This window comes from Eurosta solidaginis, chromosome 1 (genome assembly GCF_040869045.1).
Source record: "Eurosta solidaginis isolate ZX-2024a chromosome 1, ASM4086904v1, whole genome shotgun sequence".
Classification (NCBI taxonomy): Eukaryota; Metazoa; Arthropoda; class Insecta; order Diptera; family Tephritidae; genus Eurosta; species Eurosta solidaginis.
Genome location: NC_090319.1, coordinates 300,295,138 through 300,322,674, shown reverse-complemented (window position 1 = coordinate 300,322,674; position 27,537 = coordinate 300,295,138). Strand labels below are relative to the sequence as shown.

The 27,537-nt window shown below is 35.2% G+C and overlaps 1 protein-coding gene across 3 annotated transcripts in view; it reads right to left on the bottom strand.

Annotated features, from left to right (window-relative positions):
- Positions 1 to 9,979: 9,979 nt before the first annotated feature.
- Positions 9,980 to 27,537, bottom strand: part of LOC137237523 (palmitoyltransferase ZDHHC6) — a 76,723-nt gene continuing 59,165 nt past the window's right edge. For all 3 annotated transcript variants that reach the window (XM_067761244.1, XM_067761245.1, XM_067761243.1), the window contains exons 5-6: positions 14,322 to 14,540; positions 9,980 to 11,717 (exon numbers count right to left, since the gene is read on the bottom strand). In XM_067761244.1, coding sequence (XP_067617345.1) covers positions 11,235 to 11,717; positions 14,322 to 14,540 — 702 coding nt within the window. In that variant the 3' untranslated portion in view covers positions 9,980 to 11,234. The remainder of the gene's footprint in view (positions 11,718 to 14,321; positions 14,541 to 27,537) is intronic.

Below are 27,537 nucleotides of genomic sequence, written 5' to 3'. Positions count from 1 at the left end.
TACGACAGCAACCATTACAGGTGGGACATGTGCGGCAGGCACATACGGATAATCCAGACGAATACGACGAGTTCGACAACTTTGTGATTCGCCAAATCAACCAATTACCATTAAGATCCGACAAAATTGCAAACGAATCCAGAAAAGACGAGCGACTGGGTAAAACAATTAAACTGCTGGAAACAGGTCAATGCTTGAAGAGGACAGGATACAAGTCCCCAGAAGTGAGTTACAAGATATCGTCAGGATGTTTGATGTTCGAGCATCGCGTCGTCATTTCACCAAAGTACAGAGCCAAACTGCTTGACAATTTACACACATCACACCTAGGGATTGTCAAGATGAAAGGAATCGCCCGCTCATTCATATACTGGCCGGGCATTGACAATGATATCGAGAACATGGCGAACAAATGCGAATCATGTGCAAAACAGGCAAACAAACCCGGGAAAAGTGGCGATCATCATTGGGAGTATCCCAAGGGACCGTGGGAACGCATTCATATTGACTATGCGGGGCCGTTCGAATGAGCAATGCTACTGATAATCTCGGATGCGTATAGCAAGTGGTTAGAGGTGAAAATCACTAAATCAATTACGGCGGCCGCGACAATTACTTTGCTGGACGACGTATTTGCGGCTTATGGCGTTCCTCAAACGGTTGTATCTGATAATGGAACAAGTTTCACGTCCGCGGAATTTAACAACTTCCTGACTACAGTCAGTGTTAAATATCAGAAATACTCAGCACCGTATCACCCGGCAACTAATGGACAAGCAGAGCGAAGCGTACAGACGGTCAAGAACGCATTGAAAGCAATGGGTACCACGAATAGTTCTTTGCAGGAAAACATAAACGAATTCTTGAGACAGTACAAAAATGCACCACATTCGACAACAGGCACCTCGCCAGCACTATTGTTTTTGGGGCGGCAGCTACGAACACGATTGGAATTGATTCGACCAGAGGAAATCTCGAGGAAAGTAGAGGAAAAACAATACATGCATCTCAAGAAAAAGGGAAGAGAGTTCAAGCTAAATCAAAACGTATACTTCCTGTCGGGTAACCCGCGAATTTGTAAGTGGCTCAAAGGAACAATACACGCCCGTCTAGGGGATCTTCACTATCAAATACAATTCAATGGGAAAATGATAAAAAGACATGTAGACCAAATACGGAAGTCACACGCGGGGCCCGATAAAGCAACACCGGAAGTGAATCATCATGAAACGAGAGTTGCAGCTAAAGAGAACGGCACATCTGCATCGGGTATAGTAGAAAACCACGAAGAAGTCGAAGCACCCATAGAATCACCACAAAATTTATCATTGGGATCAGAAGAAGATTTAGAAGGGTTCTCTACTCCCAACACGACAATAATACAGGACGATACACCGCCATCGCATTCAACACCAGCACGGCAGGCGACACCGGAAAGAGATCCGGAACTAAGCGAGACGCCGGCAGCCCCTCGGCGGTCGACCAGACAAAGGAAACCGAGAGTTCCATTCTCACCTTAACTCCTGCAGAGGAGGGAAACATGTTATGTATGAAACGAAGTGGTAACGCCACACACTGAATTAATTTACTATCATTTTGGCAACTCTGTTTTGCTTATTCATTTTCGTTCTTTTTTATTCTTTAGTATTAACTCAACACATTTTATAATGTAATATTCATATCCACTCATATTAAATAAACTGAGTAAATATACATATACAAAACTCATCTAGATGCTGCCTGGACATTTAACACTGTTGTGAAGTAAATAGTCACCTATGTTTGCTTAGTTTGGTGGCCGAACACCACGCAAAGAAAAGCAATAACAAAATTAGGCAACTACGTGATCCAATGGCCCCTTCGCTCAGAATCTCACGGGATTTCGAGGTGTCCAGTGTGGACACAACTCTGGCTCAGAGATATGGTTCATGGATGGATCAAAATTTGATGACGAAAAACCGGAGCTGGCATGTATGTGCCGAACTACAAGAAATTCACACCAATCGGATGCTACTGCACAACTTTAGTCTACGATGTCATCTAAGTAAGTTAAATATATCCTGCACACAAATCTGTCGTTTATGGGAGATGAAGGATGAAACGCCAGGTGGCATTCTCTGCGAATGCTTCGATCTGGCAAAGCAGGACTCTCCCATTTAGGTGGTGTGGCTTTTAGTATCTTCGTGATATGAAGTGAAGAGCCTGAAGTGGTACTTAAATATATTAAAAACCTACAAACAAGTAAAGGGGCGCAGCGGATCGAGGCCTTATCATGATAATAATTAATTTGGGGAAAACAAAGATGCAAAGTTTGAAGAGGTAAGTACTTCAAAAGCTGGAGATAGCCGAAAGCTTCGGCTGCCTGACCACTGCAGCGTCTCCGAAGCGGATGTCGCGCTAGCAAAGAAAAGGTGGACGGGATGCTGTCAAATGAGTCATGTGTCAAGGAGTTAAACATCTACTCGGAGAGTCAGACGCCTATCAAAAAGCTGAGCTCTAAAACTGTGCGGCCGAGTGTAGTCAACGAATTCCTGAAATCGCTCGCTCTATAACGATTATTTGAGTTGCTGGTTGCTAGATGGCAATTTTCAAGCGGACTCCTAGCTGGAGCTGAGAACACAATTTCTTTAAATCATTTGTCGCTCCTTGGCGGTCACGCATAAAGGCGACTTAGGGTTGCTATTAATGGTCTATTAATACTCATGACTCTCGAGGCACAGGGCGCCTCCAGTTTTTTCAGCTGTTTTTAAGAGCTACAATTCCCGATGTGCGAACAGTAGGAATCCCGACCACCAGTCGCTACCACGCCTCCTTACCTTCACACCATATGCCAGTACAGAATCTATAGGACTGCGACTTCGAACTCATACCTTCGTCGACGTCACTTTCCTAGAAGCTTTAGGTGTAGCTCCGAAGACTTTCTAACGGATGTTTTTGTCGCGCTATGCTGCCGAGCTACACCAGAGAAACACCTTGAAACGTTAGCGAGTGACTGACTATTCGGCCAACGATGCCGCCCTCGAAATCATAAGCAGTCTAAGTGGATGTCATTGCGTCATGAGTAAAAATCGTATAATCCTCGGCGCATCTATATAATTAAAATTTTACAAGGACCCTGGATAAAATTTTTAAAATATAGACCAAAGATTGCAGAGGTTTGTGTTGACAACATTGATTTCAATAGCCTTCCTTAAATCAAATTTAGAATGAAAGTCGACGGATTTTAAGTTGAAAGTTGTTAACTACTGTTTTCCGGCCTTACGATATAGGCGCTCATTATGGATGACCGCATAGCTTCAGTTTTAAGACAAGTTCGACTGTCCACTACGTTAGGGTATTATCACACACGGTCATTAGTTCCACTGCCTTGGGAAAGCTTTTGCTTCACGACTTTGAGTGTTGTTGCGAAGGACAAAGCCTCACCTGGTAGATATATGTGCCTACGTGTTCACATTTGTAAAAGGAGCCGGAACGTGTAGGTGATATTTAAACTTGGTTGATAGGCTATAATCAATGTGATTCACTCCAAGGGACTAGTTTTGGATAGGGCCGCCAACTTTAGGAAATATCAAATCGGGAGACTTGGGTGTTGAAGGATGAAGTGTGAAAATCAAAATTAAGATTTCAGACGCTATTGTATAGTTTCGCAAATAAACAACAGATGTTTGAATGCAAGACTTAGTGATTTTTCAAACCGTTCTTATAAGTACATATATCCTCAACTTAAGTATGAGGTAAGAATAATTTCAAAGGAGTGTTATGCCCCTAGAACCTACTAAAGGATTTTGAATCACTGATTTCGCTTATTCTTGAGGACAATTTAACATGTTCGCCTTGGGTTATTTTATTTGAATTAATTGTTCATTATTAATTTTTTCAAAAATGCAAAGTGAGCATATAAATTTATTATATAACTTTTCTTTTAGTGTTTTGTTTTAATAACTTGCTGAATTGGGTGATGCAAAGTCCGTGTTGACATCGAATAGTTATAAAGAGTTAAATTTCGCAATTAGTTTCTTATAACTGGCAGTGATGTGCATCCGTTGATACCACTTTCGACCATATCCGACCAATTTTCGACATGAACAATAAATGGCCTAAACAGTCTTAAACGAGTAGAAAATATAGTAACGCGCCGGACGCTGCGCCGCCGCGCCGACAAAATCGGCGGCGGCGTTTATCGGCGGCGTATATCTCTAGTATGGGTTCGCCTTATCCCTCCTAGCTAGCAATGAGGAGAAGTGCTCCCTCCACAACTTAAGTACACTCTGTACGTCAGTTATCAGGTCGTCATTATTATAAATTTCACTCTCCTTCATGGATAGGGTAACGGTAAGCTCAGTTTTGACATCAAGAGAAACTTCAATAATCTGTATTTTAATCAAATGTGAAAACCTCATAAAGACAATGAAATTACCCTTTTTCTTATGCCATGTAAGCAAATAATCGTTGTTAGCAATTTTGAATGTTGCTGCTATTTATTCACCTGCCACTGTAGGCATATATACAGTTAACAATTTATTTATGTATATATATCTGTTTTAAATATAAAGAAAATCATTTAAGCAAAACGCTTCAATACCAATTTACGGCTACAGATATACAGTGCGCCTTTAAAGTGTCCTTAACTTGGGTAAATATTCTTTAAGTACGAGTGGACGAAGCTGTCCACGTGAATGAATACAATAATAATTTTAATGTCAAAAAACACATTTATTAATAGTAGTGTTTGTTAAAGGCAAATGCAATTTAACATTAAAGTGAAAAATATGTAACAGTGTTATGTGATTGTGAGTAAAAAGATTGTAACAATGTTATGTGAATTGTGTAATATTAAATAATACATATATGTAATACTCCTATATTGCAAATAGAAAATGCTCGCAATGACCCAACAGGCATTCCTGTAAATGTTTTTTTGAAAGTAAACTTGCTGTGTTAAACGATATATAAGCGTTTTCAATATTAAATATATTTTAATGTTTTTCAGGAAACATTTTGTAAGCGTTGAGGGCAAATGTTTATAAATATTTTAACTGTGAAAGTAAATTGTAGACGTTTTTTTTTGTTTTATCGGCCTATTATTAAATGATTCAAGGTTCGATTCGAGCTAAAGGCCAGAAAAATAATTTTTTTCTAATGATAATTATTGTTTTTTTTTTTTGATTTTTCTATAATTGAAAAATTGTATTTTGTTTTGGAATACTATGTCATGTAATAATGGCAAACAAAGTAATTGACAATCCAGCATTATCAGTGATTTGCAACAGATGGCGCAACGCTGATTAAATATAGTTGGTAAGGAGGAATAGAAGCAGCAATTTATCAGTCAAACAAACCACCGCTGTATAGCTAAATGGTTAGCGCAGCGTGCCTAAAGCGTACTGGTGATGAAGGCTTAGCACCCTTCGAAATGGATCTATCTGCGCAGCTATGGCAGGTTGTCTGAAAAAATTGTCTATTTACTATTCCAAAAACAAAATACAATTTTTCAAGTATAGCAAAATTAAAAAAACAATAATTATCATTATACCGTTTTCACACAGAAACTTAATCGAATCACAATTCTATTTAATGAAATAATTATGTTTGCGTTTTCATACAGAGCCTTTTGCTTCATTAAGCGAACATCTGTCAGCAGCCCCAAACAAATATTTCGTTAAAATAGTTAAAATGGAAATCAGCCGTTTCCTTCTTAACTATAAATACAATCATAGATGATATACCAAGGTTAGGTTAGGTTAGGTTGAACTGGCCGGTCCATGAGGACCTCACATAGACTGATTGAGTCCGTAGTGTTACCAGAAGTTTGTTTGATGATGTACCTAAAAAAGCCATATTATCTTTTGCAGCAAATGCAGCAAAAATTAAATTTTGATTTTTTCGTGCTTTTCTATTTTTCGTAAATTATTAAAAATAATTTATTTTTGATTGTCAGTTGTTACATTGGCAATAAAATTCGAAGCACCAAGCAAAACCGACTGGATTTTGCACTCGATTTTAATTAAGAATTTGTATTTTGTATGGAAAATTTAATTCAATTAGGGCTTTAATATAGAAAACTTGACTAATTATTTCATTGAGCCTCTGTGTCAAATCGGCATTAGAACGATTTTGTTGTTCCGGCCTTGAGCTCGAATTGAACCTTGAATCGTAAATTGTAAATGTTTACAAAAAAAACACGAAACACGAAACACGAAAAACATTTGTCAACATGGATACTTTTAAATTATTTTCATAAACGTTTGTATATGTAAGACCGCTTCTTGAAATCTCCAAGAATGCTTTAGAATTGCAGCTAAACTTGATTTAATGTATATATGAAAATAGGAAAATATACATATGCGCACGTGTATTATACGTATAAATTATTGAAATAATTGATTGAAATAAGAACTATCGTTTAAAAAAGCATTGGAAAAATATTTATAAAAAACTTTATTTTAGCAATTTTTTATATGCTTACATTTAAAAGCTTAAAAGCAAGGAACCGTTTCGATTATTTGACGCTAATTTCTAAACGATTTATAAACAAAAAAATCAAGGTTTTGTAAGCTTAATGTTTTTTGAGAAAACTTATTCAAACTTACATTACGTTTCCTTTGCTTGTTGGGTAATTTCAATATTATATATGTACACACAATAATGTATGTATTTATATACAAACATAAATTCCTAATTTCAAACATTCATTAAAGTATAGCTGCAATTCTAACGAGTTCTTGGACAATGCAGCTATTCTCTTCCATGTACAAACGTTTTCGAAAATAATTTGAAATTTTCAAGTAAAAACACGTTTGCAAATAGTTTTTTAATGTTTTTTGTAAACATTTACAGTTTGCTTTCAGAATTCAATTATTTATAAACTTTTGCCTTCAGCGCTTATAAAAATTTTCTGAAAGAAGTTAACAAATATTTAATAGGCTCATTTCATTTCTAGACAACCGGTCCGCGCGGGACATGATTTTTGATTTCGATGAAATTTTAATATGTTGTTCTTTGGTCAAAATAATGAAACACGTGTTTTTTTTTTTTTTTTTTTGCCTCATTCAAATTTTTTTCGGATTTATCGGAAGTTGAATTCGATAAAATGCAATCGATATTTTATTCACCTATTTTTTCAGCTGTCAATAACTTTGTCAAAAATTAACCGGTTCTTATGTTTTTTCTTTGAAATTTTCGATATTACATTTACTTTTATATAAATTTATAAACAATAGCGTATAGTTTAAAAACTATTTTTTTTAGTATTTAGTAAAATATTATGACTTTTTTCAAAAATTAGTCTCTCAAAAAAGGTAATTTTTTTTGTTTAAACTTTTTCTATATTGAGTGAACGGTTTATATTTCAACTTGGCTAAATGCATTAGCCAAAACTTGTTGTTTTCGAGATATGAATTTTTGAATATTAAAATTTTTTTCCCCCTATATTTATGCAATACATATCAGCATAAGTGTGACAAGAAAAAAATTTAAATTTAGATACATTTGATTATTGAATACAAAAACAAAAACACTTAGGCCCGGTTTTTCAGTACAAGTTTAACTCAGTTTGTCAATTAAACTACCCTTAAACTTATTCTGCAGTTTTTCAGTGTACTTTAAATGAAGTTTAAGCTGAGCTCAAGCGGCTGATCTGGCAGAATTAAACTCTAGTTAGCTTATCAGTTATTTGCGTTCGTTCGAAATGGCGTCGAATATAACCAATAAGCATTTGGGCTTGAGTACCATTAGAGCTCGCTAGGCATACTTCTAAAATCTCAAGAGTTGTTTCGAAACAGTAGCTTAACTCGAGAATCATAGCGTACTCAGTAAAATGCTATTACTTAAGTTGAAAAAATTTAATTCCCAAGTTGTGGTTCTCTAACTGGACTCAAATATAAGATTCCATACTACAGTATTTTCACGAAAATAAATAAAATATATATAATTTATTTTTGATTAATTGCGGTTCATTACTTATATCAACCAGGTGTTTATATCTCACAATAATAATATAAATAATATAATAAACAGCTGCTGGTGTTGGTGGTACCACCTTGGAGATTTTTTTTTTCAACTCCACCTCAACTCGATATCCAATGTAGGATATTAACTGGGGAAATGTGTTGGATATTCATTTGAGAACTGTACATTTCCCAAAATCTCTCAAAGGTTGGATAATAATTTGATAACCATAATAACGTTGGAGATCAACTCGAGAACTCTAAGTTTTACAAAATTTCTCAAAGGTAGGATAGTGATTGTTGAACGAAATTGGATATCAACTCGAGAACTATCTGGTTTAAGAATAATTAAATAATGATATTGGATATCGCTTCTCCGGGACTAGATATATATTTCGCTGGAGAAATATTTTTTCCATATTTGTTGGGTAAACAAAATCCAGCTGTTGCCGTATCAACAAATTATATAGATAATAAAATTTTGCCGTACAAAAAAGTGTACCCCAAAGGCGGGCTTAAACTGTGACTGAAAAACTGCGCAGTAGTTTAAGTGGAGTTTGAATTTGACTAGAGTTTAAGCAAACTTAGTATAAGCTTAGGTTAACCAACTACTGAAAACCGTGCCTTAAACAGATATATTGGCAATCTGATGTTTGTGATTGTACCTAGCCTATAGGAATATTATATATATGAAATAATATATTTGCTTTGTTAAATTTTATGTCAAATTATGCAGCCTGTCTCATAAAGATAAAAAAATATTTCAACGCACAAAGGAGAAGTAAAACTATTTTGTATTAATTTTTTCAGCCGAAATTTATTATTAGGCTAACTTTGCTGGATTATATGCCCATTAACCGGATGCTTAGATCCCATAAATCTAATTTGTTTATGTCCCTTAAAGTTATGAAATTAATTTTATTTTAGTAAATATGTTTGCGTGAACAATATCAATGTTGTTTCTTTTTCTTTTCTTTCTAATTTATTCTGCTTTGTTATATCTTAGTATTATATCGTTCACAGACGATATTTTATGGTAGATATGGTCATATATATTCATGAAATGGAGTGTTTACAAATTTAATACAAATTAATTACGTACATAGATCTCAATGGGAATCCCAAAGTTAAATATCTGAACATTAGAATCTTCATATTTCCACAATAATAACATTAAAACCCGGAAAAAAGTCTAAGTGCACTTACTGCGTTTTTATATGGAACAGTTTATTCACTTCAGTTAATTTTTTCGCACTTTAAGTACTTTATTTTTTTCTTTCATTTAAACATTTTTTAGTAAACTCTGCCTTATTTTTCATTACATAAATTTTTTTATATTTTTATTTTATTTTTTATGAAGGTATCCTCTATTCTATACGAAATTTTCGTTTTGTGTCACACTTACATATTACATATGCCACCGTGGTGTGATGGTAGCGTGCTCCGCCTATCACACCGTATGCCCTGGGTTCAACTCCCGGGCAAAGCAACATCAAAATTTTAGAAATAAGGTTTTTCAATTAGAAGAAAATTTTTCTAAGCGGGGTCGCCCCTCGGCAGTGTTTGGCAAGCGCTCCGGGTGTATTTCTGCCATGAAAAGCTCTCAGTGAAAACTCATCTGCCTTGCAGATGCCGTTCGGAGTCGGCATAAAACATGTAGGTCCCCTCCGGCCAATTTGTAGGGAAAATCAAGAGGAGCACGACGCAAATTGGAAGAGAAGCTCGGCCTTAGATCTCTTCGGAGGTTAGCGCGCCTTACAGTTATTTTTTTTTTTAAAGCGCCAATTGCATACCTAACGGGTGGCGTGAAATAGGCTAAATTCCTTTAGCACATTCTTCGTTTTTAACTAAAAGTTCGTGTTTTTTGAATTATGACACTATTGAAGTAAATGGGCGATATATGTATATTAGGGCGGGTCGATTTAAAAATCGCTCATTGCTCTGTGAAAATCGTATTCTAGGGATCAAAATAAGAAACTTTGCCGAAGGAACCATATCTCTAAAACGAATTCTGATGTCCCCCCCCCCCCCCCCCCCCCTTTGGGTCGAACTTTTGGGTAGGGGCAATTTCAATTATACCTTTTGTGTCTTGTGGTGGCTTAAAAAAAACAACACAAGCAATTTTACGATCTGCAATTGTGTCACAGTGATATCTTCATTTTTTAAAACGGTTGAACAAAAAACCCACACAACTATGTTTACGACATGCAAATGCATCACAGTGATGCCTTGGTTTTAAAAGGGGGTTGTAAAAACGCTAATTTCTAATAAATTTTTTTAACTTCTTTTCTATTACTAAGTTAAATTCATTTTTCATTTTCATATGTTCTGACTAAATAAATTTCTAAAGAGAAAAATAAACTCCAAAAAGAAAAAACATAGGCATTTCAAAGTGGGATTTTTCAAAATTTGCCCCTACGACCCAAAGGGGCGGACATCAGAATTCGTTTTAGAGGTATGGTTCCTTCGGCAAAGTTTCTTATTTTGATCCCTAGAATATGATTTTCATAGAGCAATGGGCGATTTTTTTGCCTCCCACAAATCGACCCGGCTTAATGTGTATGGTGATATAGGCCTACTGGGGAACCGAGCACCCAAAACTAATTTGGGCAGCGCGCCGACGGGGACCTTCCGGGTGGTGTGGAGAAAGCTATTTTTCAATTCAATTTCAAGTAATTTAACCATAGTTCTATATCAATTTCATTTGATTTTACATTTGAAAAGTTTGTAGAAAATTTAAGAAAATACAATCAAAAAGTACAACGTCTTAGATCAAATTCAAAATTTTAGTGAAAAGTTTAAGTAAGTTAGACCAGTTTGCTATATTTCCAACACTGGACGCATAGACTCAGTTGAAAAAAAAATACAAGTTGGTCCAATTTCGACCACAGGCGATACTAGTGTAATTAAATAAGTATACGCATGTAAAAAGTATGAATATGGCCGCTATAAATTTAGTACTTACTATAATAAATGAGTCTTTAAAGTAGTTAGCTTGACTTATATACATTGGAATGGGTCGATGGGTCGATTTGTATGGACGAAAGTTAAAGTCCAAATCCTATCGAAAAATCGATGGCGCGATATCGTTTAATAAATCGACCCAGTCTAATATACATACATACATACATACATACAAACATACGCTAAGTTGTATAAGCCATTTTAGTAAGCCCTCGTAAAATAAAAGAACACCCATTTATAGTATACATGTACATATAACTACCGATGACTGAATTGCACTTGTCTTATTTGTATTTGTTCTTTCTGCGGCAGAACTAAACCATGTCATTTATTTTTCTTTTGATGCCCATTTTGTTTTTGTTGCTTAGTCTTGCCATTAACAATTACTTTCTGCGGTTTTTTTGGCAGATCACTAAATATATTATTGACATACTCATTACCCTCTGCTTCGCCTCCTTCTGACTCATCTGTATCATTTGAATTGTTAAGTTCCTCCGGCTGATTTAATTCAATCGCACAACGACGTGGGAACCAGCCACGTATTGGACCTTTACGTTGTAATTTCGGATTTTGTAACTCCATCTCAGATAAAATGCGTTCCCCAAAGAGCCAATGCTGACGCAGACGTGTAACTCTAATTATATCGCCAGGTTCGAGACGTATACGTGCTTCGTCAGTACATGGCGGTGAAAGGCAAACGCGGAAACCTTGTGAGAAAATTGGCAGGTAATGACCCGTGGCTGGACGTATACATCGAAATATTTTGGTACGTGCGCGTTTCTCGGCTTTTTGGGCGATTTGTTCGAGCTGAAAATAGAAAATTAACAGTAATTTAATTATTTGTCTATTTTAAAGGTTGCTTAAATAATATGTGTTTAATGTAATAATTTTCCACGGTATGCCCCGCTTTAAAACGGGTTTGAAAGCTTAGCTATGTAATGCATGCTACTCTGCACATCACACCCATAAACCTAGCGCCCAAGAACATGTCGTTAACAAACGCAAAGAGACTTAATGCCACAGAACAGTGTAAGTGCAGGCTGTACGTCCATAGTAGCGTAGCGTCATACTGGAACGACTACATGATTTTAAGTCTTCGCTTCGATGGAGGTCTTCGAAATTAATGGATGGGCAGTGTCTGCACATTCAGTATAAGCAAATGCCACATACAATATCAATGTAGTGCCTTTCAGATGGAAATAGTAGCCACGACCAATGTATTACAAATACTTGAGGAAAACAGCATAAACTGTCGCCATGACAACTTTTTAATTGACAGCCAAGTGACTATCATGGAGCATATGCAAAGATTTGCACCCGATCAACCAGGCAGGAAAGGCGTGACAATTAGCGCGAGCTAATGCAAGTGTTTTACGAAAATAGAAAAACAAACTTAGTCTTATCAATAAAAAGAGTGAACTGTGCGATAATGATAGGTTTACTTACCAGCTAGCGCCTTGTGCCTATAAATTAAGCTTCATCAGTGATAGCAGAAACGGTTGAGCACCTATTGTATTAGTGGCCCGCGCTCGCCAGATTAAAGCTCTAACTATTAGGTGCAACACACATCTTTCAGATCAGGAAGCAGCAAGCAAGAACGGTCCCAGAAAGCTTCTCGTATTAGGCAAAAAGACGTATTTATTGTAACCCTAGTTCTGGATAAGGTTATGCAGATTGTGCGTCAACAATAAAATACTAGTAACACCATAGACATTCAGCCTATGCGAGGCCCCAACTGGCGTACAAGTGAAAAAATCAGTCTACAATATTTTACATTTTGCGTAAGCCTAATGTGAGTTTACAATAAATATTTCGACTGATCGACTTCTGCAATACATCCGTTTTGAAACAGTCGGAACCGAAATCGGAAGTCTAAATCAATCGGAACTTCCGACGCACTGGAAACAGAATCGAAGCTATATTACATCCCATTATGTATGTATTCGAGATTTAAGGGCAGCCAGTTACCTGAACGGATTCGGAACATACTAAATTTTGCTTTATCGGAATCCGAACCGAACTGGGAAGATTCGACATATCAGAAACGGAATCGAAGCTTTGTTACATCCCTAGTAAGAATTATCTTTTAATTTAGAAAGATGCTCTTTTCTTTCAAATATGTTAGATATTTGTTTGAAGAAGAAGAGCAGGGACCGGATCTATTCAAAAATATTTATGGCTGCTAAAAGTTTTGATTGAGAAAACGATAGGGAGCAAAAATGGTAGATGGAGAGCGAGGGATAGAGACAGTGGAAGAGGAAGACGGAGAGAGTGATAGAGGGAGTGTGGGCGGGACAAGCGAAAATAGTTTGGAAGTAGAGTTTACTAAGAGGACCCTAAGTGGGTTAGGGGGTTAGAATATACCCGCGGTAGGTATGTCTGTCGTAAGAGGCGACTAAATACCAGATTCAAGGGGTTGTGTAGCGCAACCCTTTCAGGTTGCCAGCACAATGTATAGCTTCTCCAAACCCAATTGTCAACTTCACCTATCCATGGCGAATCCTGTTTCATTAACAGCCGAGGCTCTGGCGACCCGAACTCCTCACGGATCTAGGGAGTGGGAGGGCGGTATGGCCAAGAAACCCCACGTGGTCATAACAAATCGTTCCCGAGATGGTCGAGCTTGGAACCGGAACGTACCGGATCTGCATCCGGCGAACGACCATCAACATCGATAACACTCACCAAGACCTTCGGGGTGTCCTTATCGCTACAGCAACAACAACAACAACGGTTTACTAAGAGGTTTATCCTCGAGCAGTAACCTTATTATGTGAGACAACAAGGCAGCTTACGTGCCTTGCAGTCCTATGCAATTACTTTTAAGCTAGAGAATAAAAACCTTGGCGTCGTAAATGGTCTAGAAAGCAAAATCAAGGTTTTATTTGGACTCAAGGGCACACACTAGGGAATCCATAAGTATCTGGGAGACAGAGCAATTCAGAACACACTTGATTGAATTTCCAGGGCAAAGACAAGCCAATTAATTGATTATATTCCCAGCAACGAGAATATCAGCCAACTTATTAATTTAAGAAGAGAGGGCCTTTGAACTATCACTGGTTACCATACGGGACACTTTAGTGTCCGCTATCATCTCAATAGGTCAAATCTATCTGATGGACAAATCTGTCGCTTTTGTGAGCTGGAGGATTAAACGTCGGCTCACATTCTCTGTCAATGCATCGCTCTGGCAAGGCAGAGACTTTCCCATCTAGGTGACTTGACTCTTAGTCCCTTCGTAATCGGGAGTAAAAAGCCGGAAGAGGTACCTAAATACATTAAAAGCCTCCACATACACTAATAGGCTGAAAGGTCAAGCACAATAGAACTAAATAAAGGTCGCAGTGCATCGAAGCCTATTAATAAAAATAATAATAAAGTAAATATTATAATAAGTATTTAACATACCGTTAAAGTGTATTGATCGCAGCCATCTATAACGGGCCATACAATGCCATCACCCTGCATAAGATTTTTTCGATTGAAGACTTGGCTCAAATTTCGTTTCCAACCTAAGTCGTAGGGATAATAAAAGTCTTCTTCTTCTGAATTGCAATAACGTCGATACATCGCTTTCTCCAAAATCCACATTTCAATGCTAGTTTGATTCTTTAAAATTGATTTTATCTGTAAAAATGTCAATCACAAAAGACATAAACATACTATATAGAATTACATCAATCAACACAGTTATAAAATAGAGCAGCACGTTAAAATTAATACGAAGCAACGAATTTATTACTTTAATGGGTTTTAAAAAGTAAGACGACGATCTAAGCTTTTTTTGCAAGTGGGATATGTGTACATCCCTTTTCTTCCAGAATAATGCCGAGGTATTTATATGTATGGACGATGTCTATACTTATGTTACAGTCGCTGGTTTTTGTGCAAGCAATCCTAAAAATTGAGCGGGAAATATGCGGAGGCCTTATGTACATTGCTTTGTTTTAGAGACGTTTATTGCCAGACCACTATCATGTGCCCATTTAGTTATTATACTGTAACGAATTTAGTGCAATTCCGCTTATTTGCAACCTTCTACTAACGTTCGTATCGCTAAACTGTTGAATAAATAGTTCCAATATTCAATAATGCGAAATGACCTTTATTAAAGTACTTCACAATAACACTTACACTTCGCAACCAATAGCGTGCTTAAATCAAACTGATTGCTCATACCTCAGCTGGTGCTGCTTTTATTCTCTTCGGTTTCCTCGTTCGCTGAAGATTGCATACTTTTGTGAGTAAGTCAGAAATATGCATGTTTGTGTGTGAGAACTACTTTTCTGATGATTGCATACTTTTGTGAGTATCTCTCCGCTGCTGTATGTACATATGTGTAGACATACTGATTGATTTGTTTATGTAGATACAAGTAACTGCTTAGTATCTGCTTAGAGATGATAGTATCCCTTACAGTTGCTAATATTCGTCACAATATCTAGCTTTCTTTGCATTATGCTTATTGCGGTTTGTAGTTCCCTATGTGGTACAACTATTGCTATATCATCTGCGTATGGAAAGACCTCACAGTTTGTTAGGAGCCCTAAACATACTATTTGCGTTAATTATATAGAGGATTGGTCCTAATTTTGACCCCTGCGGGACTCCGTAAGATAGTGTTGTTTTATTGCTATATTCATTTTCTATTTTTACACTATATCTCCGTAGTTCTACGTAACTTGCAAACCATTTAAGGCAATCCCCACTTACTCCGGCAGTATCTAATGCTTCGGGCAATTTTTGATGTGATAATGTATCAAATGCTTTGCTGAAGTATATAAATAGAGCAATGACGTGATAATTTTTCCCGATGTTGTAATTAATTTTGCTGGAAAATTTACCCCATAACTGGTCTATGTTTTTAATTTTTTGAAATCAATATTGTCGGTGATCAATTACTTTATACTTAACTATAAAGCCTGTCAACCTACTCACAATGATGTAGTGCCAAAGTAAAATGCATTAAAATAAATTGTAGATGGCAACCCTCTTTAGAAATGTGCAAGATGCAACCATACATCAGATGCACTTGGCATCACTAAAATTGTTAGAGTCGAGCAATTTGGAGAGTTTCTGATTGGTTGAAACTGCCGTTGTTCGACGCCATGATTTTATTTTGGATGCCATCATTAATTTCGTTGCTAAGCAACGAAGAGAAAAACTGCCGAGCTACAGGTTGGCGTTAGCGGCAGTTTTCAGTTTGAAGTGAACCGGCCGCCGCGTAAGTTGTAATAAAAATTAAAATACACTTACGCACTTAGCGTAACAGAAAAACTTAAACTAAAGCCAAGTGACAATAAAAGAAACAAAGTGTTAGAGAACTGATTAGAGTGTTAAAGGACTAATTAGAATAAAAGTTTCAAGGAACTGAGAGTTTAAATAAAAGAAAAATATTTTTAAAAACTAAACAAATTTTTATTAATTTAAAAGGGAAAAGTGTGAGTGCGTAGCTCTGTGTGTGCGCGCAGAACATTTTTTACAGATCCGTAAAATGGATCTTTTACATGGCGACCGTGGGCCGAAGCCCTGGAAATGCGGCGAGTGGCCGGAAGGAGGTAAGCCTCCCAACAGGCGTGGGCATTAAAAAAAAATACCCACTTAAAATTTAAAATTTAAATTCAAAAAAAATATAAAAATTTGAAAAATTACAAAATATACAAAAACCCTACAAAAAATTTTAAAAAACATCAAAAATCTTCAAAAAAACTACAAAAATTAAAAAAAAAAAAACATTTACAAAAAAAATATAAAACATTTAAAAATTCTTACAAAAAAAATACAAAACATTTAAAAATTCTTACAAAAAAAATATAAAACATTAAAAAACTATTACAAAAAAATATATAAAAATTTGAAAAAAAAGATACAAAAAAAATTAAAAAAAAAAAAAAAAAAAATTTACATGAAATACAAGTTTAAAATTCTACAAATATATAAAATCAAAAATAGCACAAAAACTTTAAAATCAAAAATTACAAAAAAAGTACAAAAGATTAAAAACCAATACAAAAAAAAAAAATTTTTTAAAAATTTGGAAAATCTACAAAAAAATACAAAAATTACAAAAACCTTTTCACAAAATTATAATACTTAAAATCATTACAAACAAAAACATATAAAACTGAGGAAAATATACAAAAAATTTAAAATCATTAAAAACCAAAAATATGTAAAAATTAACAAAAACCCACAATTTGAAATGGTAAAAGAGAAAAAACTTACGAAATTAACAAATAAGGCAGTGGTGGTGGATTTTTTTGTTGGTCGTGGCTAGTGGTAGGAAAAAAAAGCGGTTGGAAAAATATACATATACACATAATATCAAGACCTAATAAAAATCAGAAATAATACGAAAATTCAAAGCTTATAAAACAACAAACTAATCGGCAGCATAAATAATAAAAGAAATTAGAAAAAAGTGGGGAAAAAAAGTTTGAACTATAAAATCAAAACCGAAGCTGTACCAAAAAACTAGTGCAAAAACGGCATTAGCCACACCATTTCAATAACGGAACTAGCCACGCCACCGTCATAACGGCAAACCACCGTACACCATTAAATAGCGGAAAACAAGCGACGCCATCAGCAGCAGAACACCAAGCAGTAGCAGCAGAAAAGGAAGCGCAGCAGCAGAACATACAGCGGTAAATCAAACAAGCAGCATTGGTATGGCGAAATAAAACTTTTGATACATATTTTCATATTTAATAAATACATTTAAAAATTACATTTTTCAAATTTCATATCGAAGTTAAAATATATTTCATTCATTTTCAAAATTATTATAAAAATATTTTGCTTTATAGTCAAAATTAAATTGTCTACAAAATATTTTATTAAAACTCACATACTCATACATACATATATGTGTAAAACCATGTGTAAAACCATAGGTAGGCACTGTAGAACAGGGTCGGACAAAAACTGAAGAAAAAATTTTTTTTAATCCATTCGACCTTTTCGTTATTCAAACAATGGTGGTTCAATAAATTTTCATAAAAGTTTTCATTAGTTTAATCCCACTCTGCCCTACAGTGGGCTCCATCAACACAAAAATACAAAAAAAATTTTTCTTTTCGTAAGCGGTGCGTCCGCGTAAAAATATGACATAAATTTTTTTTCAAACCCCGGTGCGTCCGAGGACATTTTTAATACAATTTTGGAAAGATGCGGTGCGCCCGTATCTATAAAAATAAAAACAAGACAATTTTGATAAAAGAGGTGCGTCCGTTTAAGCCTGTACAAAAATATTTGCCATTCTATAATCTTTGCATTTAAATTCAAATAAAATTATAACTTTGCCATACATTTCAATAAATATATTCGTAAACAATCAACATCTTTCAAATTGCATGTGAATCCCAATTCCCATTCCCGTTTTACATGAAAAATTTTTAGCTAATTTCAATCATTGGATTTGGATTTGCGGACAACAAAGGCGTAAAGTATTTCTTTAATCTTCCTTTTCATTAACTAATCACTAACGTTAGTATTTCAATAAAATTCACTAACTAAAGTTTTTTGCTATAAGTATTCGCTAACCAATTATATAATTATAACTAACATCTAAAAGCTTTCAAAACTACATACTTTCACAAATTTCTTTTAAAATATTTTCATAAATTTCCTTTAAGAATACTTTCATAATTTTCTTTTGAGCTCAACTCAACTCGTTCCAATTTAATTTCCTTTAAATTTCTATTCAATCTTCATAAACAAATACCACATATCTTGCAACAAAATTTTTTAATATTTCGTCCATTCGTTTCAACACGTATGGACCTAAGAAGCGGAAAGGTTATTTCTAAAAATTCCAATCCAGATTCAAGTCCCGAAAATTCAGAGCAAAATTTAGATGCCACAAACTTAGAGCAAGATATAGATTCCAATAACTCAGATTCTGATTCATCTTCGAGTTCATCGTCAACTAATACCTTAACAAGTGAACATAATTATAAATTATCCCTGAGTGCAGACTTTTTAGGATTTGCTGATCAGCCTGTAACTCCAAATTCTAGTTTCTCTATTCTAACTCCGATTCTTAACGTTACAACCATGGCCACAATCGAGGAGAAAAAATCGTTTATTAGTACTTGTGCCTCGATTATGCGAGACAACTACAGTGGAGACCCGTTAGCACTTGGCTCGTTTATAAATAAAGTTGAATTAATGGAAGTATTCTCTAACGAAAACTTAACTCCTACTTTAATTGCATTTTTAAAATCCAAGCTCGAAGGCAAAGCTCGCGAAGCACTACCAACGCATATAGAATCAGTCAGCCAAATTAAAGAAGCGCTATGTAGTGAAATTAGGCCAGACAACTCGAAAGTTGTCGCGGGAAAAATTGCAGCCTTAAGAGTAACCAATAACAATTTTTCAGAATTTTCAAAGCAGGTAGAAGAGCTTTCTGACTCGTTAGAGCGCTGTCTAATCATTGAAGGTATGACGAAGGCAAAAGCCCATGAGATGGCGGTTGAACAAACCATTAGCGTTTGTAGATTAAATAGTAGGTCAGACATGGTGAAATCGATCCTTGCGTCAACAACCTTCAAAGATTCAAAGGACGTAGTAGCGAAAATGATTATAGAGCGAGAACAGGAAGTTAAAGAACGGCAAGTGTTAGCGTTTCGGTCACATCCGATAAGATATAGTAATTTCCGTGGAAATTCTAGAGGTAACAGCAATTTCAGATATAACAACAATAGTAATTTTCGATTTAACGGTAATGCAAATAGGCAACACACTAATACAAATTTCCGAAATAACAACTATAACAGAGGCAATAATCACAATTATAACAGAGGCTATAATCGCAATTATAATAGAGGCAATAGCAATTCCAACAATAACAATAATAATCGGTCTGGAAATAACAGAAATTCCAATAATCAGGGTTCAAATTCTAGAAATTCAGCCAATGTTCGTTCTTTAAATGCCGAAGCCCCTCAGGCGCGAACACTGAGGGAGCAGGAGCATTTCGACTAAATACTTCTCAATCAATATATTGTCTAAATTTAAATTTTTCCGATTTCGTCGAAGTCGCTTGTAGCGATTCTCATAAAATATGTTCCTTTCTAGTAGATTCACAGGCAGACATTTCACTAATAAAAATTTCCAGTTTGGCAAACGATGTAGAAGTAGACGATAGTAACGTAATAAATATTACAGGCGTAACAACAGACACGGTAACGACAATAGGAACAGTTAATACAAGTATAATCGCATCAAATAAATTTTTTCCTCTGACTCTTCATGTTGTCAATGACAACTTTAATATTCCTTCGGACGGTATAATAGGGAAAGATTTTCTAAAAACGAACAAATGCATAATCAATTATGCTAATGACACAATTACATTCGGACAAGGGACAGAAAAGGTAAATGTTTCAATTTTGCATAGCACTTCAACAAATACTCTTGTAATTCCACCAAGATGCGAAGTTTTTCGTGTTTTTAGTTTGGAAAATTCGACAAGTCCAGTTTTTGTCGATTCTCAGGAACTTAGTAACGGTGTCTTCACAGCAAAATGTATCGTTGATACAAAAAACCCAATAATAAAAGTTATCAACACCACCGACGAGGTCAAGTATGTAAAAGATTTCAATATTCAAACTGAAGACATTAAAAACTTCAATGTCTATCGAATAAATGATACACCTATCGATTCAAAACGTATAGAAGAGCTTAAATCAATTTTGGCAAAACAAATGCCTTCTTACGCTAAAAAGAAATTACTTGATTTATGTTTGAAATATTCTGATATTTTTGCATTAAAAACCGACTTAATGACGCTTAATAATTTCTACGAACAAAAACTTAGACTAACTGACAAAACTCCTGTCTATATTAAAAATTACCGTTTGCCATACACACAACGCGAAGAAATCAATAAACAAGTCGAAAACCTACTACAGAATGATTTAATCGAACCTAGTTTTTCAAATTATAACAGTCCTTTAATTCTGGTACCGAAAAAAGATCCAACAGGCAAAAAGTCGTATCGTATGTGCGTAGATTTCAGAGCAGTCAATAAAAAGCTCATAGCCGACAAATTTCCACTAGCACGCGTTGATGACATACTCGATAATCTTGGCAGAGCCAAATACTTTTCAACTTTAGATCTTTTTTCTGGTTTTCACCAAATACCCCTTCACCCTAAATCTAGAGACGTAACTTCTTTCAGTACAGATCGAGGAGCTTTTCGGTGGAAAGTTTTACCTTTCGGGTTAAACATTGCACCAAACTCATTTTCTCGTATGATGTCAATAGCATTTTCAGGCATTTCGCCAAATCAGGCTTTTATGTATATTGACGACGTTATCGTCATTGGTTGTAGTGAGACACACCACCTTAAAAATTTGGAAAAAGTTTTCGAAACCTGTAGAAAGTTTAATTTAAAGCTGAACCCAATCAAATGCAATTTCCTTCGTTCTGAAGTAACTTTTCTAGGCCATAAATGTACGTCAAAAGGTTTGCTGCCAGACGATTCAAAAATAGACGCTATTAAAAGGTATACTAAGCCAAAAGACAAAGATGCGGTTAGGCGATTTGTCGCATTTGCAAATTATTACAGGCGATTTATACCGAATTTTGCGTCACTGGCAGCGCCTTTAAATCGTTTAAATAGGAAAAAAGTTGAATTTGTTTGGGACGAAGCGTGCGAAAACGCTTTCGAAAAACTAAAACAAGCATTAATGTCCCCTCAACTACTACAATACCCTGACTTCACAAAAGAATTTATAATTACAGTAGATGCTTCTAAGAGTGGGTGTGGCGCTATATTAAGCCAAAAGCACGGTGATAACGATTTACCAATTTGTTTCGCGTCAAAATCTTTTAATAAAGCAGAACAGAAAAAAGCAATTATCGAATTAGAACTCCTAGCAATACATTTCGCTATAAAGCATTTTCGTCCATATGTTTACGGTACAAATTTCACAGTAAAATCTGATCATAGACCACTAGTTTATCTTTTTAACATGAAAGACCCTTCGTCTAAACTTTCTAGAATTCGATTAGAACTATCAGAATATAAATTTACGATTGAATATATAAAAGGAAAATCTAACGTTGTGGCTGATGCTCTTTCACGCATTAGTATAGACGAAATAAAAGAATCTACAAAGCATGTTTTAGCAGTCCAAACGCGATCACAAACCAAACAAAAGGAATTACAAAATAAAGACGATAATTTTACTGATACTTTTTGCGAAACGCCTAAAGTACAAGTTTATGACAAATTTTCATACAATTTTTCAAAAAAGATACCGCGAATAAAATCGACTATACAATTTAATAAAAATAATGAGATCTCTAATATACAAATTTATGCGCATTTAAAACATAAAAAATTAAATTTACTTAATTTTGTGAATGCTAACGGAAAAACAAATTTAGATGAGTTATTTTCGAGGCTTGAAAAAGCAGCCGGCAGTCACAATATTAAGCAGTTAGAATGGCCAAAGAATGATATATTTTTCAAAGAATTTTCGATTACAAATTTTAAAATCAGTGGTAATAAAATTTTAAAATCATTGCAAATAATATTAACAGACTCTGTAGAAACTGTAACAGAAACAGAGCAAAAACAAAAACTTATGACAATTTATCATGAGGACCCTTTGTTAGGCGGTCATTGCGGTACAAAACGATTATATTCCAAATTAAGAACAAAATACTATTGGAAAAATATGACAAGAGACATTGCGAAATTTGTCAAAAATTGCAATAAATGCCTTTTAAATAAAGTAAAACCAAAAACAAAGGAAAATCTTGTTTTGACTCCAACCCCCTGCAAACCCTTTGACATAATAATTGTCGATACAATAGGTCCACTTCCGGAATCCAAATATGGTAACAAGTTCGCTGTTACTATGATTTGTGACTTTTCTAAATACCTGGTAACAGTAGCTGTACCAGATAAATCAGCAAAAACTATTGCTTGCGCTATTTTTGAAACCTTTATATTAACATATGGTACAATGAAAGCTATTAGATCCGATTTAGGAACGGAATATAAAAACGAATTATTCTCTGAATTGACGAAACTTTTAAAGATTGATCATGATTTCTCAACAGCTTACCACCACGAAACTGTTGGTACTGTTGAAAGAAATCATAGAGCCTTTAACGAATACTTACGTGCGTATCTGAATGAAACGTATTCAGATTGGGATACATATTTAAAATACTTTACATTTTTACACAATACTACAAGTAGTTCGGTTTTTGATAATAAATTCACTCCGTTTGAATTAATATTTGGCAGAAAAACTACAATGCCACATGAATTGCAAAAAGAGCAAATTGATCCGATCTATAACGTAGAAAATTACGCAAAAGAGCTTAAGTTTAGAATGCAAAAATCGCATAAAATGGCAAAAAATTTGATTAATAAGCATAAGATTAGAAATAAAGATTTATACGATAAAACGGCTAAGCCTTTAGATATTAAAATTAACGATAGAGTTTTAGTACAAACAGAACCTAGGAATAAACATAAAAATATATATCAAGGTCCCTACATAGTAAAGAATATTGATGGGCCAAATGTAACTATTTGTGAGATAAGTAAAGAAAACGAAAAAATTGTACACAAAAATCGAGTACAAAAAATTAATTAATCTAATAATCTATTATTAATCATATAAATATATTTTAAAACCGCCAATGAAGGCAAAAAAAAAAAAAAAATGTAACAAACAAATATACATTTAATTAGGTAGATTTTACAATAAGAAAAAAAACCGGTTTACTTCAAAACATCAAATTCAATATTTTAAACTAACTTTTATATATTTCACTTTATTCAAAATATTACTTTCATTTTTAATCATCTTTTTAGAAGTTGCACTGCGATGAACGAATGAGTCCCGGGTTAGAGCACCCTAATGCTAGCAAACTCCTTCGTTCATAACATTACAACAACATATTAAAGCCTAAAGAAGAATGTGGCAAGATTAATTACTAATCTTACCAAATTCTTCTTTTCTAAAGGGGGAAGATGTAGTGCCAAAGTAAAATGCATTAAAATAAATTGTAGATGGCAACCCTCTTTAGAAATGTGCAAGATGCAACCATACATCAGATGCACTTGGCATCACTAAAATTGTTAGAGTCGAGCAATTTGGAGAGTTTCTGATTGGTTGAAACTGCCGTTGTTCGACGCCATGATTTTATTTTGGATGCCATCATTAATTTCGTTGCTAAGCAACGAAGAGAAAAACTGCCGAGCTACAGGTTGGCGTTAGCGGCAGTTTTCAGTTTGAAGTGAACCGGCCGCCGCGTAAGTTGTAATAAAAATTAAAATACACTTACGCACTTAGCGTAACAGAAAAACTTAAACTAAAGCCAAGTGACAATAAAAGAAACAAAGTGTTAGAGAACTGATTAGAGTGTTAAAGGACTAATTAGAATAAAAGTTTCAAGGAACTGAGAGTTTAAATAAAAGAAAAATATTTTTAAAAACTAAACAAATTTTTATTAATTTAAAAGGGAAAAGTGTGAGTGCGTAGCTCTGTGTGTGCGCGCAGAACATTTTTTACAGATCCGTAAAATGGATCTTTTACAATGACTTCTTCCATGATTTTTTCGATATTCGATAGTTACGTATATCAAACTTAGTCCCGGCTTTGAAAATGGGTTTTACAATAGAAATTTTTAAGGCTTTGGGCACTGTGCACTGGGTTATACTCAGGTTAATAAGTTTTGCTATTATAGGGACTACAATAGGTGCAAGAACTTTGAGATCTTAATCGAATACCATCTGATCCGGGACCCTTCTTCGTATCAAGTTTTTGTATAATATTCATTACCTCAGTTTCGCTAGTTTCTAGCATGAACATTGAGTTGGTTATCTTATTTTGTGGTGCAATGAGAGATGTAATGCGACATTCATGAACTGCTCTATTTACATCCTCATTAAATGTTGTGGCGAAGTCATTACAGATGGTCTTGGTATTAATATTATTAAAATTTTTCATAATTTGCTCATCTGTACAGACACTCTTTCGGCCAAAAATCTCGTTAACCAACTGCGAAGTTTTCTTTATGTCATATCTAAATTCAGCGAATTTATTTTGGTAATAACTATTACGGGTTCTTTGTATTTCTTTACTTACATAGTTTCTGAATCTTTTGTATTCTAACTCTACTTTTTTGTCCTTTGGCTTTCCTTTCCACCTTCAATATAGAATATCCCTACTTTTACATTAAACTTTTACGGCATTTGTGATCCGTACATTCGTTTTTCTAAGTGATAGATATGTCTGAAATTACGTTGTATTGATTCATACATCTCGTCTACGTTAGTTGAGCTAAGCGTTTCATTTCAGTTTACCTTCATCATCTCTTCATAAAATTTTTGTTGTTGTTTATTATGCTAATAAATTTGGGTTTTTCTATCGGATGCATATTACGCTTACTGGAAGAGAAACCACATATCAAAGAGTAATGGTCTGTTATATTTGTTTGTATAACACCTGACATGATATCAGTGGGCCTACTCCTAACAAATATGTGATCAATGCACGTATGAGAGTCTATATTAATATCAATTCGAGTATGCGCATTAATTAGATTTTGCATACCATATGAACAGAGCATATCAATATAGAGATTTGCATTGTTATTATCAGCGTCAAGTATGTTTATGTTTATGTCGCCTATTACAACAATACATTCCTCTTTATTCGCCTTTTTAAGAGTACTGTCAAGCTCTTCAGCGAAAGAACGAACAATGTTTTGCGGAGGTCTGTATATAGCATGTAGTGTGCATGGAATGTGTTTGTTGCCAAGAGTTAGCTTAAGTTCAATGGTCTCAAAAGAATTTGTACAGCATTTGATTCGTTGGTAAAATAAATTGTCTCTCACATACACCGCTACCCCTCCCCCACTGGACAATCAAAAGTGCAGGCTTCACAGCATGCTTCCCAAGTTTGGTGACCGAAGACCACGCAAAGGACATCAATATTAAAATTAAGCAAACTGCATCGAATAGTTTGTGTTGGCATAAGGGATGCGATGAAAACGTCCCCTGCTGGTGCACTTAGTAGGTATACCTCCCTTCCTAATTCTAATAGAGAAGAGGCAACACTTGCTGCACTAAGACAAAATATATCTCCGAGCTAAATATTTAATGAAACAAAGGAAAGGAAGATGTCCATAGTTTAGGTCACTTGAACAACAGTAATAAGAAAATTCATAGGAAATCGCGTATTGCAACTACGTGATGCAATGACCCCTACGCTTAGAATCTTAAAGAATTTTGAAGTGTTCATTGTGGGCAGAACTCTTTGTGAAATAGGGAATCCATATACTGGCCCTGACTCATAGGTTTGTTGCACGGATGGATCAAAATTTGATGAGGGAAAACGAGAGCTGGCATCTATGGGCCGAACTTCAATAAATCGATACAAATAGGATGATATCCCACTATTTTTCGGTCAGAAATCCATGCAATAGAAATTTGCGGTAGAGAATGCCTACGAACAGGCTTATCCTCGCGCCTTGCAGTCTTACGCAACTACTTGTAAGCTAGTGGATGGATGCCTAAATGACATGGAAGCAAAAAACAAGCGTTTGTGTGGATGGATTCCCCGGCATCAGGGACATGAAGGTAATGAAGGGCGACTACCAAGCCAAGTAGGGTGCTATAGCCGTATTCTACGGTCCAGTGCCCTTCTGTGGACTCACAAAGGAACACACTACGGAAACCATAAGTAACTGAGAAACAAAGCAGTTAAGACGAGACTGGATTGAATGCCTAGGGCAAAGGCAGGCCAAATTGTTTGTACTCCCAGCAAAGAGAGTTTCAGCAAAACTGATTAATCTAAGCAGAGAAGACCTAAGAACTCTCACTGGGTACTATACGGGGCACTGTAGGCTACGATATCAACTAAGTAAGTTTAACCTATTCGATACACAATCTTCTATGAGCTGGGGATGAAACGCCGGTTCACATTCTCTGTGAATGCATCGCTCCTAAGTTTGGGAAGACAGGTTGCATGTCGCCCAACCCCTTCGTGATATGGGGTTATAAGCCTGAACAGGTCTTAAACGAAAGATAGATCTAAATAAAGGGTAAAGTGCATCGTGGTCTAATAATAATATTTTACTAAATGGTGCGATTTCTGCTAAGCTAAGTAAATTTTATCGCCCCTTAACGGCAGTGGCGTATTTTGTTGGCACAAATGACCTTGAGCGGGTAATAATGCAGTTTTCTTTCAGACGTGGGGATTTTCCTACTGTTTATTTTAAAATAAAGATACAAGAGAACAATAAAAATACGATTGGTACAAAACTATTTTTCGCTAAGATTTAACTTATTATTTTTGCCTACGACCTTTTTAAAGTCATTTATATAAAAGTGGGCGTGGTACCTAACCAATCTTATCCATTTTTACTAAAAATATTTCCTGTTATAAGGAAAGTGTGTTTTCCCAAATTTTTTACGATATGTAAATTTTTCTTCGAGTTATGGCTCCCGAAACATTGAAAATCGCTTAGACAAAACGGGGGCGGTGCCACACCCATTTCCAAAAAGTTTAGTGTTTTCTAATTTAATGTTATAATTCAATTCAGAAACTAAAATATGGGCGTGGTCTTTTACCGATCTCGTCCT